Source organism: Notolabrus celidotus, chromosome 18 (assembly GCF_009762535.1).
Source record: "Notolabrus celidotus isolate fNotCel1 chromosome 18, fNotCel1.pri, whole genome shotgun sequence".
NCBI classification, from domain to species: Eukaryota; Metazoa; Chordata; class Actinopteri; order Labriformes; family Labridae; genus Notolabrus; species Notolabrus celidotus.
In genome coordinates, this window is record NC_048289.1 from 1,580,852 (window position 1) to 1,599,720 (window position 18,869).

General features: G+C 45.6%; 1 protein-coding gene and 2 long non-coding RNA genes across 4 annotated transcripts in view; 1 reads left to right on the forward strand and 2 right to left on the reverse strand.

Annotated features, from left to right (window-relative positions):
* The window catches only part of LOC117830060 (putative uncharacterized protein MYH16), a 123,564-nt gene extending 107,771 nt beyond the window's left edge, over positions 1-15,793 (forward strand). For both annotated transcript variants that reach the window (XM_034707979.1, XM_034707978.1), the window contains exons 15-23: positions 422-558; positions 653-756; positions 3,579-3,771; positions 3,847-4,050; positions 4,133-4,258; positions 4,344-4,514; positions 7,950-8,150; positions 8,236-8,382; positions 11,128-15,793. In XM_034707979.1, coding sequence (XP_034563870.1) covers positions 422-558; positions 653-756; positions 3,579-3,771; positions 3,847-4,050; positions 4,133-4,258; positions 4,344-4,514; positions 7,950-8,150; positions 8,236-8,382; positions 11,128-11,280 — 1,436 coding nt within the window. In that variant the 3' untranslated portion in view covers positions 11,281-15,793. The remainder of the gene's footprint in view (positions 1-421; positions 559-652; positions 757-3,578; positions 3,772-3,846; positions 4,051-4,132; positions 4,259-4,343; positions 4,515-7,949; positions 8,151-8,235; positions 8,383-11,127) is intronic.
* Positions 3,402-4,788, reverse strand: LOC117830061. Its single transcript, XR_004634721.1, has 2 exons — positions 3,826-4,788; positions 3,402-3,708 (listed from the first exon to the last, which is right to left on the reverse strand). It is a non-coding gene; the product is annotated as an uncharacterized LOC117830061 (long non-coding RNA).
* Positions 15,794-15,874: 81 nt separating the features above from the next.
* Positions 15,875-17,605, reverse strand: LOC117830062. Its single transcript, XR_004634722.1, has 2 exons — positions 16,648-17,605; positions 15,875-16,476 (listed from the first exon to the last, which is right to left on the reverse strand). It is a non-coding gene; the product is annotated as an uncharacterized LOC117830062 (long non-coding RNA).
* Positions 17,606-18,869: the final 1,264 nt, after the last annotated feature.

Sequence of the window (18,869 nt, forward strand, 5' to 3'; positions counted from 1 at the left end):
CACATTGAAAAGACATTGCTTTTGTGTTTTCAAATCTGCCCGCTTAAAAAGTCACAAATTCAAACCAACTGGAAAATTAAATCTCAATGTGTACGGCGCAGGACAGTCAGACTTCACTTAGTCACTCACAACATGTGGTGTCATACTTTATGCATTATAAAAGAAAAGATTTGAATCTGTCACTCTCAAAAATATAGTGGACTTCTATGCAGCAGGAAAAGATGCGCCTCCTGCTGCATGAGTCAGCCATTCACTGTCTTTACTCAGTAATGGTCTACTTAACATGACGCATGTGCTCAAGTTGCTTGTTCATTTGGATTTTGGTGACTATTTGCTTCAACACACACACAGGAGTTCAGGAGTTTAGTGCATGTGTTAAAGTAGTAACTATGGTTTAATTAGACTTGTGTTTGTCTGACAGAGGAGATCGCTGACCTGACTGACCAGCTCTCTGATGGAGGTAAAAGTGTTCACGAGCTGCAGAAAGCAAAGAAGAAGATAGAGATGGAGAAGGAGGAGCTGCAGGCCTCACTGGAGGAGTCAGAGGCTGCTCTGGAGGTACAGAGATCCAGTGAATCTGCATGTTAGCGTAGTATGTGCTGTACACTTAGACTGAATGTACCTGCCCTCTATCTCTCCCTCTCTCTCTCAGGCCGAGGAGACGAAGGTGCTGAGGCTGCAGCTGGAGTTGTCTCAGGCTAAAGGGGATCTGGAGCGCAGACTTCAGGAGAAAGAGGAGGAGGCAGAGGCTGCAAGGTATCTCAGCTTCCTCTTTAGGTCCATTTGGACCAAGAGTTCCAGGGTCTTTTAGCCCCCAGAACTACTTTCCCCTGAACTAAAAGGTTCCTGTGCCCCCATTGTTGTCTGCATTTCAACTGTGGGGCCAATGTCCTGGGTAGATTGTGTAAATCAGGCCAGTGACATATGGAGAAAAAAGTAAATGCACTACACCACCAGACCAGTAGAGGGCAGTAACACAAAGAGGAATGCCATTCATCACAGATGACACCATAGAAGCGGACAGGCAGGTATCATTATGAGCAACACAACAGTTAGCCTGTTAGCATGAAGAGACTCAGCTGGTCTGTTTTAGATGGTGCTATATTTCATCACAGATAGATTCACTGAATCAACACGTGAGAGGAGATAAGCGCGAGTAGCAAAGACGTTTCAACACGGCTTTAAAATCCTTTTGAACGTGGCCGTGGCCGAAAGCCCCAGGCTTTTTGAAAAGTACTACCCCTCTAGCAGGGGCTTTTCAGGGGGAAGATCATCTACCCCTGAACTAAATCTAGACCCTAGTTCCCCCGGTCGAAACGCACATAGTTCAGGGGTAAAGTCCCTAGTTCCGGGGTAAAGTTCCTCCGGTTGAAATGCCCCTTTAGTCTTTTATTTTGTAGTTCTTGCTCTGGTCTGGTTTGGTTTTACTTCCTGCCCTTGTGTGTTCCCCTCATTAGTTTCACCTGTGTCCTGTGTCACACCTGTTTCTTGTTGCCCTGTGTGTGTTTAGTTTCTTTATTTCCCCTCTTCTGTCTTGGATCATTGTCCGCACTCACACTCACTGACTTTAAGTCTGTAAGACCTCAGAGCCGTCCTAATGTCAAATCTTCAAGTGTGTGAGGGATCTCTCTCCATAAGTGGGAATAACTGCAGACTTAAGGCCGGTTTATACTTCTGCTTCTCCCCTACGCAGCAGGGGCTGACGTGGACATGAGCACCACATACTTGTGCATCGATGTGTCCGTGTCACGCAGCAATTCTCCTCTGAAACGCTTGAGGGCAGTGTGGTCTCCCTGATAGCCGGTCGCCTGCTTCCGGTCCTGCTACGATCTCTGTTTCCTTTTCCACAGAGATTCAGAGCGTGTTCTGTTAATCTACAGCTGATACATGTTGCTGTTTATCATACGTGCACTAAACAAAAATAGAAACAACACTTTAGTTTTTGCTCCCATGTTTCATGAGCTGAACTCAAAGATCTCAGACTTTTTCTACATACACTAAAGGACTATTTCTCTCAAATAATGTTCACTAATGTGTCTAAATCTGTGTTAGTGAGCACTTCTCCTTTGCCCAGATAATCCATCCACCTCTCAGGTGTGGCATATCAAGGTGCTGATTAGACAGCATGATTATTACACAGGTGTGCCTTAGGCTGGCCACAATAAAAGGACACTCTCATGGTGCGTTCACACCAAGCGCAATTAAAATCATTTAATGAATGATTTTGCGAATGAATTACATGTTAAGTCAATTTAGAGACGCGAGTATACGCAAGTAGTGGTCTGGCGGCACGAATCGCACAAGTTAGGCGACACGAATGGCGCTATTCCCGCGAAAGATGCGAGTCGTTCGCGTGAATAGTGCAAATTCATTCCGTGAATGATTCGCGAGAGTTGAAATATCTGAACTCCAGTAAATCCACGCGGCGCGATAGCCAATCAGCGTGCAGATCACCCGGTGACGTGAGGTGTGACGTGTGGACCAGCGGAGATTCACCAGAAGAAATAAGCGCGAGTAGCAAAGACGTTTCAACACGGCTTTAAAATCCTTTTGAACTCAAAAAGCCGTGGCAGAGATCGACAGGTGTTTTGGTTTAAACAGCGACCCTGTTAACTGGAGACTCCCAGCCGGATGCATCCCTCATAAACGTCTTTAGACCATCATTAAATATCTGATGAGGATATTTTGAAATCTTAATAAAAACTAAACTAGTTTGCATTCCCAGGAACTCCCTCTGTGTTTCAACAGCTGTGTAAACTCCACAAACACTGACACGCTCAGCTGAAGGTCTCCAGTTTACAGGGTCACTTTTAAAACCGGAACACCGGGAGAGACACATTCACGGTGGGCTGAGAGAAGACTACTGTTACAAGCTGCTAAATCAAGAGAATCACAGCTTCTTCTTTTGAAAAGTACACACACATACAAAAAAGATAGAACAAATCAAAACTAATGAAAGAAAGAGAAATCAAGTGAATCACAGATGTGTGTGATGTTATTGTGGACGGAGGGAGGAATAAAAACACTGCGGTTAATCTACCAATCAGACACGTTCAGCATTGCAGGCCCCGCCCCCTGAAAGCCCCGGGGCTTTTTGAAAAGTACAACCCCCTTAGCAGGGGCTTTTTAGGGGGGAGATTATCTACCCCTGAACTAAATTTAGTCCCTGGGTCCACCGGTCGAAAACGCTTCTGTGCTTCCTTTCTCCCAGGATTGATTTCTTTCACATGCTTCAGCGGCTGTATTATAACTCTCATTCTATAACATTGTGCAGTAACCTCACTGAATCTGTATTTTAAGGCATGAAAGAAATGTGTTCACAGCTCTGCAGCATGTGCCTTTACCGTCACTCTTCTTTTCCATTCTACATAATCAAACTGATTATTCTGGAAACCTAAATCTCTGTTTTTCTTCTTCTCCTTTATTTCCCTTCATCTATTTGACAAAGTGATTGTCCATTAACTCTTCGAGGTAAGGCTTGTCTGAGCGATCCTCCTCTTCCTCTCTCTGCAGAAAGGCATGCACACATTAAAAGGTAGCAAGTCCTTTTAAAATCTGTCTCTCTCCTCGTCTGTCAGGAAAAGCCACCAGAGGGCGCTGGAGTCCGTGCAGGCCAGTCTTGATGTTGAGCTGAAGGGCCGAGCGGAGGGCCTGAAGCTGAAGAAGAAGCTGGAGTCTGACATCAACGAGCTGGAGCTGCAGGCGGACCTGATGACCAAGAACAACACCGAGCTCAGCAAGAGCAGCAAGAAGATGCAGCAGCAGATCAAGGTCTGATCTCAGCACACACAGGTCTGTAGATGCTCTGTGTTCTCCTGTTCTTACCTACACACTCTGCTGTTTCAGGAGCTGCAGGCTCAGCTGGAGGAGGAGGTGAGGAGCCACGAGGAGTGCAGGGAGGAGCAGGCAGCTGTGGAGCGACGCAGCGCCCTGCTGGTCAGCGAGGGGGAGGAGACTCGTGCAGCTCTGGAGAGCGCAGAGAGGGCGAGAAAGAGCCTGGAGACCGAGCTGCAGGAGGCCAACGAGAAATACAGCGACCTCAACAACCAGGTGATAAAAGGAGCCTGTTTTCTCTGGAGTCCTGCAAAAAACCAGGAGAGACCCAAACTGACGACTTTCTTTGGTGTTGCAGTTCCAGTCTGCTCTGAGCGGGAGGAGGAAGATGGAGGTGGACCTGCAGACTCTGCAGCAGGAGCACGAGGAGCTGCTGGGAGAGCTGAGAGGATCCACGGATAAGAGCAAGAAGGCCAGCAGTGAGGTGAGCTGAGATGTGACAGCAGCAGAGATTGAACTCCTTCGTTGTAGAGAGTGTTTGTTTCATGAACGGTGTCCGACTCTTTTAGGTGGCGCGGGTGGGGGAGGAGCTGCGTCTGGAGCAGGAGCACACGCTCCACCTGGAGAGGGTGAAGAAAGGTCTGGAGGCTCAGATTAAAGACATGAGCGGGCGGCTGGACGAGGCCGAGCAGATGGCTCTGAAAGGAGGGAAGAAGATCATCCAGAAGCTGGAGGGGAAGGTACGGCCACACTGACTGGTCTTCACCTGTGGTTCTTACTTCAAGAAAAACACACAGAGCTGGAATCTGCATGTTACACTGTGGGAAGCAGGCGGTGTGAGTGGAAACAACAAGAACAACAGGCTTGTTCTTGCAGTGTAGGCTCACATTTTAGGAAAACACAGTCTGTTGGGTTCCTGTGATAACAAACAAATAGGAGAAAATTTAACATCAAGAACAAAGGCTCTTCTGACAGCCTCGGGTCACAAAACAGAGTAGAGAGCGGACATTTTCCTGCAGCTTCTTTTAAAGCTGGTCACCTGCTCACTTGGCCAATCAGGCAGCAGCTCTCCAATCACTGGAACCTACCTCAGGTGAGGAATGATGAGGAATCAAGAGGAATGTGCACCTTCACACAAATGCAGCACTAACAAAGAATCAAAGGCCCAATCTAAATGTCCTCCCTAAACCCTAAACCCTAAAACCCAGAGTCCTTCTTGACTTAATTGACATCAGCTGTAAAGTGATTGAGGGCAGGTGGCTGTAAGGGCTCAAACTGTAGAACTGGGAATGGGACAGCACTTTGAGACTCCTCATGTAGCCTGCATGACGTCACCAGCTCACCTTAGTGGTGTTTGGAAGTTTTGTTGCACAATTTTTAGTTTCCTCAAATTTAAGGCGCTTAAGGGACGACTGACTGTCATGTGATCCAGGCTCTGACCGTACATACTGCTTAACCACAACATTTAAGATATATTAATAGGTGATAAAAAAATATTTTATCCAAAGCGACGTACATACGAGAACAAGAACAACACAAGCAAAGATCTAGACAAGAGGAAACAAGATCAGTAAGAGGAACAAAGTGCTTCAAGTCCATTTGGGTGCAGGTACTGCCAAGCAGTGTAAAGGCAATGCACAAAGTAAATAAGGATTTTTTTTTTTGTAAAATAAGGAACATCTACAATGAAGCAACCAAACCATTTAAGACCTTCCATTATCATCATAAACAATTAACATCACCACAATAATGACCAAAGTACCAAGTGCTGGGTCACTCAAGACCTGAACACAGAGTCCCAGAGTAGAGCAGGACAGCGTGAGTCAACTGTAGCTGGAAGACATGATCTGCCACTGGGGACAACAGTGGAGAACAGTCTAGCTAAGTGCATAGTGCTTCCTAAAGAGCTGGGTCTTTAGCTGTCTTTTGAAAGTAGAGAGGGACTCTGCAGATCGAATGGAGTTGACCAATTCATTCCACCATTTAGGGGCAACAGAAGAGAAGAGTCCAGCTAGTGATTTGGATTTTGAGGCCTTGTGTGCTGGAAGCACTAGGTGCTTTTCAGAGGCTGAGCGTAGCAGGCGAGAAGGGCAGTAGACCTGGATGAGGGGTTCCAGGTAAACCGGAGCGGTTTTGGTGACTGCTTTGTAAGTCATGATTAGAGTTTTGGATCTGATGCGAGCTGCAACTGGAAGCCAGTGTAGTGAGATGAGCAGGGGAGTGACATGAGCTGTCTTAGGCTGGTTGAAGACCAGACGTGCTGCTGCGTTCTGGATCATTTGCAGAGGTTTAACTGTGCATGCAGGGAGGCCTGCCAGTAGAGAGTTGCAGTAGTCAATGTGTGACATTACAAGAGCTTGAACCAGAAGCTGTGTTGCATGTTCTGTCAGGTAGGGTCTGATCCTCTTGATGTTATAGAGGGAGAAACGGCAGGACCGAGCAATCGAGGCAACATGAACCTTGAAGGTTAGCTGGTCATCGATCATGACACCCATGCTACGTCTCAACCACACAGCAGAAAACTGATCAAACGTTTGATGCTCACAGTCGAATCATAGGGAAGGATCTGGTGTTCCTCCTCCTCTACACCAGCAGAGTTCAGCACTTTGTCACGGATACTACATCCATGATTTAAAACAATAAGGTTTTCAAAATAAGGAACATCTACAATGAAGCAACCAAACCATTTAAGACCTTCCATTATCATCATCAACAATTAACATCACCACAATAATGACCAAAGTACCAAGTGCTGGGTCACTCAAGACCTGAACACAGATTCCCAGAGTAGAGCAGGACAGTGTGAGTCAACTGTAGCTGGAAGACATGATCTGCCACTGGGGACAACAGTGGAGAACAGTCTAGCTAAGTGCATAGTGCTTCCTAAAGAACTGGGTCTTTAGCTGATAAATAGCTAAAGATAAATAGAATAAGGCCGTTTTCTATATTTCTACTGTTGCACTTTTTTTATTTCACGTTACAGCATTCTTTTACCTTTTCATGCTCCTGGGCTTCCTCTTGGAATCCCGTGTTTCACGTCACAATGCTATGAACTCTGGGTAATTCCCTCACACTAAGTCTGCAGAAATGCCCACTAACGGAAAGGGGGCATAAAGGGCTCAAAAAGTCTGAGAGAGATCCCTCACACACTTGAAGATTTGACAGTGGGACAGCCCTAAGCCCTCACGCACTGAGAGGGAACATGCCTCAAAGTCAGTGAGTGTGACTGTGGACTTTGAGACTGGGCCATAATGTGGCATTAGACCTCATGACACTGCAGCAGCCCCAAAAATACAGCCAATAGATGAGAAGTCTGTAGACAAACACGAGTCAATTCACTCAGGACTGCCAACAATTAAAAACATCTATCGACAAGAAGAAAAATCAAACCAATTCTAAAATACGTACAACTAAAACTGTAAAGTGAGTGATTTTAATGTCTGTGAATGATGCTGAGATACTCACTGAGCAGTCTCTCATGTGCACATTATTCTAAGATGGACTGCAGACTAACTTCTTTAACTTCAGAGTCACAAGATAAAACAAGTATGCATGCATGTCTCTCTCCACTGCTGCTGTTGTCTTTGCTGCTTGGATGTGTGGCTCTTATTTATAAATGATGATGTTGTCTGTGTAACCATGCTTTGTTGGAGTTTGCATGATACCAGTCTTCTCACCCAATCTACCCACAACTTTGATTTACAACAAGCCAATGCACTGTGCCGTCATTCCCTGGACATGTTTCTGTGAGATGTGATCTTTTGGGGATGATGAGCATAGAATTTTATTTTATTAACCCTTCTCAGAGTTACCATGGTGAATGCAAATGTGAAAAAGCTGCACTTAAGACAAAAAGTTATAGAGGGCTTTTCAAACAGTGTCAAAATAACAGATTGATAACAGAGATGAGTTTTAGAAGCTGCATCAGAGTCTACAGATACAGTAAATCCAGTGGAAGGTGATATCAGCAGGTTGTAGTAGACACAGCAAAGGCCCGATCATCCTTTGACTGAGCCAGGGGCAGGTAACAAGGTGTATTAAGGAACCAGGAAATAGGACCTGAGATCAAGGCCGTGCAGTGGCTGTGTCTGCATCTTATCGTCAGTCAGACAGCAGACTGCTAAGCTGAGTGCTCTGCCTGCATGCCTTGTAGTAACTGTCTGGTGTCTCTGCAGGTGAAGGAGCTGGAGCTGGAGTTGGACTCGGAGCAGAAGCGACACGCAGAGACGGTGAAGACGCTGCGTAAGAACGAGCGTCGGCTGAAGGAGCTGCTGTTCCAGTCGGAGGAGGACCAGAAGAACCAGCACAGGATGCAGGAGCTGGTGGAGAGGCTGCAGAACAAGATGAAGGCCTACAAGAGACAAGTGGAGGAGGCCGTACGTCTCTTTGTTCCTTCATTGATCCAAACATGTTTCTAACACGCAGCAAAAGGTGACTCAACACACACTCTTGTTTCTACAGGAGGAGCAGGCCAACATGAACATGGCCAAGTACAGGAAGACGGTCCACGAGCTGGACGATGCTGAGGAGCGGGCCGACATCGCTGAGTCAGCTCTCACCAAGATCAGGACCAAGAACAGAGGCAGCTTCGGCAAAGGATACTCCTCCGTAAGAAACACTGACCGGCTGTTAATAACCAGGGTTTGAATTACAATGTTACAATGTTACAATGCTACAATGTTACAATGTTACAATGTTACAATGCCATTTAACAGACGCTTTTATCCAAAGCGACGTACATATGAGAACAAGAACAACACAAGCAAAGATCTAGACAAGAGGAAACAAGATCAGTAAGAGTAACAAAGTGCTTCAAGTCCATTTAGGTGCAAGTACTGCCAAGCAGTGTAAAGGCAATGCACAAAAGGAAATAAGGATTTTTTTTTTTTTTTAAATAAGGAACATCTACAATGAAGCAACCAAACCATTTAAGACCTTCCATTATCATCATCAACAATTAACATCACCACAATAATGACCAAAGTACCAAGTGCTGGGTCACTCAAGACCTGATCACAGATTCCCAGAGTAGAGCAGGACAGTGTGAGTCAACTGTAGCTGGAAGACATGATCTGCCACTGGGAACAACAGTGGAGAACAGTCTAGCTAAGTGCATAGTGCTTCCTAAAGAGCTGGGTCTTTAGCTGTCTTTTGAAAGTAGAGAGGGACTCTGCAGATTGAATGGAGTTGGACTATTCATTCCACCATTTAGGGGCCACAGAAGAGAAGAGACGAGCTAGTGATTTTGATTTTGAGGCCTTGTGTGCTGGAAGCACTAGGCGCTTTTCTGAGGCTGAGCGTAGCAGGCGAGAAGGGCGGTAGACCTGAATGAGGGGTTCCAGGTAAACTGGAGCAGTTTTGGTGACTGCTTTGTAAGTCATGATTAGAGTTTTGTATCTCTGCCCTCGGGGTCAGGTTTCCCGGGGGTTCCCTCGCGGTCCTCTTTGGGGGGTGGGGTGGCGCGCAGCTGGGGAGGTGTTACTACGGCAGCCATTGGGGTGTCCCTCCATGCCCCCGCGGCCTGGTCCATCAGTCGCAGGGCTTGGATGGGGGGCGTGGCTGGGGGGGGCGGGGGGGGATCGGGGGGGATTGGCCCTGCCGCCTCCGCCCTCCCCCCGCTCCGGCGCGCCGGTTGGCGGGCTCTGGTCCTGGTCCTGCCCGTCTGCCTGGCTGTCTGCTCCTGGTGCTGGGCCCCCTCGGCCCTGGTGGCTCCCTTGGCTCCGTCTTGGGGGGCTGTGGGGGCGGTGTTGTGGTGGGTGTCCCTTGGGGGGGCTGCGGGATCTCTCCCCCCTCGCCCCCCTTTCCTCCTACTGGGTGACCTGGGGGTCTCCCTGGGTGCTCAGGCGGTACCTGTTTGCTTCCGGTCTGGGTCCTTGGCTTGTCCCCTGGCCTGGGTCTCCCGCGGCGCGTTGGGTCCTTCGGTCTGACTGCTCTCGCGGCCCGGGTGCCGGGCCGAACCGCTCGGGTGATCTGACCCAAGTGGTTTCATCTGCACCAGTGGTGGTCTTGTTACACAAATAGAACACAGCACGGCGGCAACCCTCTGAGACCCAAGCTTCAGTAATGATTGTGGACACTAAGGGTTGCTTAATCATTAGTATCACCCCACAGAGTTTTTTTGGCGTCATGGTGAGATGGTCCCTCTCCATCTAAGTGTGTTAGGTCTCTCTCTCCTTCTCTCTCCCTGTCCCTTTGTATATCCTTATGGAATCTTTCTTTCACTTTCTCTTATTTATTTATTTTTTGGCCCACCTAGGTGTGCACGCCCTCTTTTACAGAACATGATATTAGCTGTCAATAAAAGATAGGCCAGAGTTCTAAGAGGGATGGTGATGGTTGCATGCACACAGTCACAAGCACAGAAGAAAAAGGTTTTCTTTCTTTTCTTTTGCTGCAAGAATAAATTGCATTAATATTTGACAGTTTGTGACAAACATGACACAAACCAGAAATATATATGCAGACAAGAGAAAGAGAAAAAAAAAGAAGAAAAAAAAAGAGTTTTGTATCTGATGCGAGCTGCAACTGGAAGCCAGTGTAGTGAGATGAGCAGGGGAGTGACATGAGCTGTCTTAGGCTGGTTGAAGACCAGACGTGCTGCTGTGTTCTGGATCATTTGCAGAGGTTTAACTGTGAATGCAGGGAGGCCTGCCAGTAGAGAGTTGCAGTAGTCAATGCGTGACACAAGAGCCAGAACCAGGAGCTGTGTTGCGTGTTCTGTCAGGTAGGGTCTGATCCTCTTGATGTTATAGAGGGAAAAACGTCAGGACCGAGCAATCGAGGCAACATGAACCCTGAAGGTTAGCTGGTCATAGATCATGACACCCATGCTACGTCTCAACCACACAGCAGAAAACTGATCAAACGTTTGATGCTCACAGTCGAGTCGTAGAGAAGGATCTGATGTTCCTCCTCCTCTACACCAGCAGAGTTCAGCACTTTGTCACCTATACTACGTCCATGATTTAAAGAATAATTATAGAGCTATTCAGACTAAACTGTTTTTTGAACCAGTCTGTAAACATGTTTATTTCTGCTGTAAAGATCTTCTCTTTGAATGGGTGTGTATGTGGTTCCTGGTGTTTCTGCAGCCAGCCTCTAGTGGATTCTCGATGAACTGCAGTTTAACACTTCCTCATTGGCCTCATATTTTAAGGCCGGAGGTTGCCCCTGTGTTCAGACTCTTGACCCCACCACCTCCCAGCTTGTAGGGGGTTTAAGATGTTTTCTCATCACTCCTCTGATTTCGGCATGTAAAGTAAACCTGATGAGGATGGACCATAGAATGATTTCTCTGACTGACCCATGCTCGCTCTGAATAATAACTCTGAGGTGTGTTTGTGTCTCCTTCAGGGTTACAGCACTCCGTACCCCAGCCTGGTCAGGTCCCCCAGCTCTGCAGGCTCAGAAGGCAGAGGAGAGAAGATCCTCAACGATGACGAGGAGTCCGTCAGCTCCCTCATCCCTGCGTATCTCAACTCCCTGAAGAAGCTGATGGTGGATTAGAAACACAGCTCTGACTCCCTCCAGGTGCTACAGTAGTACATCATCCTGTCTCTGAGGGACGAGGTGAAACACGGTGCCAAGTCTGAAACATCAGAGAGGCTGAAACTGCAGTTTCCCATCTCATTCAGGTCATAAACAGACTGATCCTCAGTTTATTTTACAGTGTACTCATCCCTTCCCTCTTTGTAATGACTGCAGGATGTGTTCACACCAATAGGGGAGCAGTTTTTACCTTGTATAGTGGGTCATTTTTGGTGCTTTTTTGTTGTAGTCAGAAAAATCAGTCCCTGGCTTGTTAGGGTTCACAACACCCTCCAATATCACTCGGTTCATTTCTACTCAAAGGATTACTTTACTGAAGTTTCATGCAGCTCACACGCTGCCTGATATCTGGCTTACAACAGACCATGAACCAAAGAGAACAGCTCGTATAATCTGAACATGTGAAGAAGATGATGAAATAAATACGTCATGATGCAGATTTGTAAAACTTCTGAATTCATGCTTCAGTCTTAACAAACTACAGCGAGATCAACCTTTAAAAACCTTCTTTTCTAAATGGACTTTGGATCCATCTGCTTTAAAACCTCTTCTAAAACGTGGCTCTCTTTTGTCCTGAACACGCCGTTTAATCTCAGCTTCTGTCACACACTTTGATTTCACAGCCTTCTGTTGTCTTTATGTAATGTTTGAATGTAAAAAGATTGAATATGAAAAACTGTACTAGAAGGGTTTTTAAATCACGTTTAATGGTGACACTTTACAACAATAACCAAAGAGGAGTCATTTATAAGCCATCAGTTCAACATCAACGAGCTGTTAGCACACGCAGAGTCGTTTTCAAGATGCTGAATTATGTCACAGCTCACATTGTGTCCGAATATTTAAAGACACATTACCTTTATAATCAACAGCATATAGAGGCTACAGCTGGAGCTAGCCCTAGGTCCAACAAGGTCTCGTTGGTTCACTGGTACGTTTAAGGTGCATTTCGACCAAGAGTTACGGCTTCTTTTAGCCTCCAGAACTACTTTAAGAGGTTCCAGACTAGGGGTGGGAATCGAAAACCGGATCCGACTTAGAACCGGTTCCAATTGATCAATTCCATCGGAATCGTACTCCTCAAATGTTATCGATTCTTCTTAACGATTCATCTCCCAGCACGACGTCACGTCACGTCGCGGTACGTTGCATTACGTCACACACTCTGCGACGCAGAACTCCCTCAACCACGAGGAAACATGGAGAGGAAGAAGCGTTTTTCCTCTCCAAATTCAAAGTCTTTTCCTCCAGGCTCAAGGGGCCATGTCCGGACTAACACGGCCCAAAATGAGACACCGAGAGCGGGTAAAATGCCTCCGCCATGACCCCCGGAGGAAAAGCGTTTTTCCTCTCCAAATTCAAAGTCTTTCCCTCCAGGCTCAAGGGGCCACGTCTGGACTCGTGCGTCTGAAAATGAGGGACTGAGAGTGGGTAAAATACCTCCGCGATGACCCCCGAGGAAAAGCATTTTTCCTCTCCAAATTCAAAGTCTTTTCATCCAGGCTCGAGGGGCCCCATATTCAAGTTGAATATGTTCATGCAGACATAATGTTGGAAAAATTAAATGGTTCCTTTTGGTGCAGAAGACTGTGTAGAACTACTTTTTTTCCCCTCAAAGAAATACTCAGGAATCGTTAGGAGGACTGATAAGGAATTGGATTGATAAGCAGAATAGACAATGGCATTGATATTGATAAAATCTTATCAATTCCCACCCCTCTTCCAGACTGTCTTATATTATAACATGTAAACATGTATCGTGACATAACAAGCAGATTTTGTCTACATCTCCAGAGGACAGCCAGATGTAACTAGTCATGGAAAAAATGAGTGAATTAAATATATGGTTGCGTGTCAGTTTAGGGCTTCCCTCGCCACGTATAATAAAGTTTGCAGCAGTCACTTCATGAGTTCTTTTAAGGTCTGTAATAAAATAAACTGTTGATGTGTTTTATAGGGGTGGGAATCACCAGTTGCCCCACGATATGGTTCTATCACGATACTCGAGTCACAATTCGATATTATTGTGATTTTGTGATATGCCAGTATTTTAATACGATATATGGCAATATTTTACAATTTATGACTTTTCAGTAGGAAATGATGTTCCCAAAGGAAAGCTTGATCATTATGTGCCTGATTTTATAACCAAATATTCTCAATCTGTTCACTTTATTTTAATTAAAGGAAACCAAAGACTGACCAACTCTTTGAATAAATCCTTGTTTTCCACAACGTTGTATGGCCTCAAGTCTTTGCACATGAAGTCCGTGATAATCTGTGTTATCTTCTTTGCTCGCTCTGACCTGGAGGGCCGCTTAGATAAGCTTACAGCGGCGAGCGTCGGCTGGCTACTCGGCGGATATATCTCAGCATTACCTTTGCCATCCTCCGCAGTTGTTATCTCTGGGTGGTAGCGGTTGAAATGAGCCTGCATGTTGGTCGTATTCCATCATGTCCATCTCTTTCTGCCCCTCCTTGTTGAAAAATCCAAAGTAAGTCCACACGTTGGACTGAAACTCAGATGGTGAGTTCTGTCATTCCCTCTCCTGAGGTGTACTTCATCTCCTGCACAATGACCGTCACCTCTGACCTCACTCGACAAAATGCTCAGCAGCACCACCCAGTGGACGAATAGAGGAATTTATTTTTATTCACCATAGACTACAGTCATGGCCAAAAGTTTTGAGAATGACACAAATATTACATTTTCACAAAGTCTGCTGCTTCAGGGTTTTTTAGGTGTTTTTGTCAGATGTTTCTATGGTATAATGAAATACAATTAGAAGCATTTCATAAGTATCAAAAGCTTTTATTGAGAATTACACAGAATTCATGCAATAAGTCAATATTTGCAGTGTTGACCCTTCTTTTTCAAGACCTCTGCAATTCTCCCTGGCATGCTGTCAATCAACTTCTGGACCAAATCCTGACTGATGGCAGTCCATTCTTGCATAATCAATGCTTGGAGTTTGTCAGAATTTGTGGGTTTTTGATTGTCCACCCGCCTCTTGAGGATTGACCACAAGTTCTCAATGGGATTAAGATCTGGGGAGTTTCAAAATCTTAATGTTTTGTTCCCCGAGCCATTTTGTTATGACTTTTGCTTTATGGCAAGGTGCTCCATCATGCTGGAAAAGGCATTCTTCATCACCAAACTGCCCTTGGATGGTTGGGAGAAGTTGCTCTCGGAGGACGTTCTGGTACCATTCTTTATTCATGGCTGTGTTTTTAGGCAAGATTGTGAGAGAGCCCACTCCCTTGACCGAAAAGCAACCCCACACATGAATGGTCTCAGGATGCTTCACTGTTGGCAAGAGACAGGACTGATGGTAGCGCTCACCTCGTCTTCTCCGAACAAGCCTTCCTCCAGATGCCCCAAACAATGGGAAAGGGGATTCATCAGAGAAAATGACTTTACCCCAGTCCTCAGCAGTCCAGTCCCTGTACCTTCTGCAGAATATCAGTCTGTCCCTGATGTTTTTACTGGAGAGAAGTGGCTTCTTTGCTGCCCTCCTTGACACCAGGCCTTCCTCCAAAAGTCTTGGCCTCACTGTGCGTGCAGATGCACTCACACCTGCCTGCTGCCATTCCTGAGCAAGCTCTGCACTGGTGGTGGCCCGATCCCGCAGCTGTGACACCTTCAGGAGACGGTCCTGGCGCTTGCTGGACTTTCTTGGGCGCCCTGGAGCCTGTTTGGCAACAATTGAACCTCTCTCCTTGAAGTTCTTGATAATTGGATAGACGGTTGACTGAGGTGCAATCTTACTCGCTGCTATAAACTTCCCTGTTAGGCCCTTTTTGTGCAATGCAATGATGGCTGCACGTGTTTCCTTGCAGGTAACCATGGCTAACAGATGAGGAACAATGGTGTCATGCACCATCTTCCTTTTAAAGTGTCCAGTCACTCAATCATGACAGATTGATCGCCAGCCTTGTCCTCATCAACACCCACACCTGTGTTAATGTGTGTGACACCTGTGTGTCATTGAAATGATGTTAGCTGGTCCTTTTGTGGCAGGGCTGAAATGCAGTGGAAATGTGTTTTTGGTGATAAAGTTCATTTTCAAGGCAAAGAGGGACTTTGCAATTAATTGCAGTTGAGCTGATCACTCCTCATAACATTCTGGAGTATATGCAAATTGCCATTCTAAAAACTGAAACAGCAGACTTTGTGAAAATTAATAGTTGTGTCATTCTCAAAACTTTTGGCCATGACTGTACATGCAATATGGGCTAATGTAATATCAATATTTGGCCGTCTTGAATCCATATAATATCGTCACGCAAAATATCGCGATACCATGCTGAATTGATTTCCCCCCCGCCCCTAGTGTTTTACTTTGACCATCCAAAACATCCGAGCGTGTCTCATCTTTAAACCACATCTTTGTTTTCATCTGTAACGAGGCTCTGGACCAAAGTGTTTTAATGTTGAATGTGAAAATGAAAATAAACAACTTTGACATTTCTTATGTGTTTGTATTTGTTATTTAATGTCCTGACCGTACAAACACATCAAACAGGAAGTAATGAATACAAAGGGAGAGGATCATGTTAGTATGTTTTCTCTTTATTAAAGAAAAAGGTCAACCTTGAGCTGTTAATGTACAAAATATCTTTATCCTCTTCTCTCCACAGTCAGGTAACACTGAGCAGTAATACTGAGCAGGACGTGGTGATAATAGGATATTTTGTACAACATGTAGCTTCTGCAGGCTGCAGCACTGACACTGATCACACAGACTGAGCATGAAGAACTGAGAGGGCTGTTTAAACTACTGCATATAAAACACTCTGTGTTTCAGTAACATCCAATGTTTGAAATCATTTATGATCCTTCACTCTCTCTGCCTCCTTCTATCCATCACACTCTGAATATATTTACACGTTTAGACTTTCATTAGTAATAAAAGTGTTACAGCTAACCTCTCTTTAGAATTGTTTTCATATTAACAGAAATTTACAGTATATTCATCAAAAATCATTTGGGTATAAAGTGCAATCGGCTGATTTCTAAGTCTTAGTAGGAATCCAGTAAAATGGGTACAAAGAGAGTTCTTCAGAGGTGTGATTTTTTGGCAAAGAAGCGAGGGCAGATTTATGATTTATGATGTCTGTGCTAAGAAGACGACTGTTTGCTAAACCCCAAACCTGCAACATGGCTCCAAACCTGCAGCATGGCTCCAAACCTGCAGCATGGCCCCAAACCTATAGCATGGCCCCAAACCTGCAGCATGACCCAAACCTGTAGCATGGCCCCAAACCTGTAGCATGAACCCCAAACCTATAGCATGGCCCGAAACCTGTAGCATGGCCCCAAACCTGCAGCATGACCCAAACCTGTAGCATGACTCCAAAACTGTAGCATGGCCCTAAACCTGTAGCATGAACTCCAAACCTATAGCATGGCCCCAAACCTGTACCATGGCCCCAAACCTGCGGCATGGCCCCAAACCTGCAGCATGACCCAAACCTGTAGCATGACCCCAAAACTGCAGCATGGCCCTAAACCTGTAGCATGAACCCCAAACCTATAGCATGGCCTCAAACCTGTACCATGGCCCCTGTGACATGGCCCCAAATGTGTAACATGACCCAAAACCTGTAGCATGGCCCCAATCCTGCAGCATGACCCAAACCTGTAGCATGACCCAAACCTGTAGCATGACCCAAACCTGTAGCATGACCCAAACCTATAGCATGGCCCCAAACCTATAGCATGGCCCCAAACCTGTAGCATGGCCCCAAACCTGTAGCATGGCCCCAATCTTGCAGCATGACCCAAACCTGTAGCATGACCCCAAACCTATAGCATGGCCCCAAACCTGTACCATGGCCCCAAACCTGTAGCATGGCCCTAAACTTGTGACTTGGCCCAAAATGTGTGACATGGCCCCAAATGTGTAACATGACCCAAAACCTGTAGCATGGCCCCAATCCTGCAGCATGACCCAAACCTGCAGCATGACCCCAAACCTGCAGCATGACCCCAAACGTGTAGCATGGCCCTAAACGTGTGACTTGGCCCCAAATGTGTGACTGTGTGACATGGCCCCAAACGTGTAGCATGACCTCAAACCTGTAGCATGGCCCTAAACGTGTGACATGGCCCCAAATGTGTGACATTGCCCAAAATGTGTAGCATGACCCCAATTCTGCAGCATGACCCTAAACATGCAGCATGGCCCCAATCCTGCAGCATTGCCTCAAACCTGCAGCTTGACCTGTGCCGTTATGAATTAACCTACTGCTACTGATGGTTTTGTTTATTAACTGTTCACTAACCCTAAACTTAGGAGTCATCTGGCAACAAAGAAAGGCAGAGAACTCATTACATTTTCTATTTTCAAGGTTTTATTTCAAGGTTAGCTACTATTTTTGTCAATATTTTTTACTATAATGGGTAAAATATACTAATTTTAGATAACTAAAAAAAAACATTCTGGAAAACATCTCATGACCCCCCATGTGTGTCTCGCTACCCCCCAGGGGGTCCTGACCCACACTTTGGGAACCCCTGCTCTACAATAACAGCTCTTTCCCGCTCTCTGTTTTGGAAGTGTGGACAGGTTGTGAACATGTATGTTACTGTGATGTGTATCTTTATGAGCTCTTTACAGGCCTCATGGTTTGAAACAGTAAAAATTAAAAACTTATTTTAAGAAGCCTCATTTTCCAACATCCTGCCCGGGTGTGAAGCTCATACGTCATCCTGCTGTGATGCTGTAACTAGCGATTTATGATAGATGACCTCCAGCTTAGACTTCCTTCTCCATGTGCCGCATTGTTTACGGTCCAGTTAGCATCCTGAGAAGTGACCGTGTGTTCAGATAAAAAGAGGTGAAATTCTCCCCTCCAGATCTGTCTGCTAAATAAACTCTGTCTTTCTCTGTCAGGAGTGTCCATTCATCTGTTGGTGCTGAGTCTCAGTTTCACTGTAAACAGTTCCACAGAGGCTTCCCTCTGGCTTCCTTCAGCTGTATGAACCTGAAACAGAAACTGATGTTCTTGTGATGTTCTTGTAATTAACAGGTCTTAAGTTTGCTGAAATAACAACATCATGATGCAGATTAGTCAAAAGTCCAAAGTCAAGCTTTGTCAGGTCTGTCCTCAAGAGGAGAAGAAAACTACGTCTACAATGTTTGTTTGTTGAATGGAGGTGGGATAAATCATTTCTGATGCTGTGTTCAGGGAAGTCAGGAAATCTAAACGCTGATTGTCTTTAGTGACAGCATCAAGCAGATTTGTGTCTCAGTGTAAATGTTTGTTAGCTGCTCTTCATGCAGATATCTGTTTATAGAGAGAAAGAAATCCTCCTCACATTAACAACCATGGGAGCTGGGCGTGTTCCTCCTGCTGCTGCTCTCCATACAGGCTGTTTTTACTGCAGACACTTAAGCCTGTGGACACCTGATTGGTCAATAATGCTCAGACTACAAAGAGAGACAAGAACACAGAGTCTGAGCCTTCATGTAATGATACCTCTTCAAATTTAGAATCCATGTCACTCTGCTGTTGGTCCCTTTAATGAGAGTATTTATTGA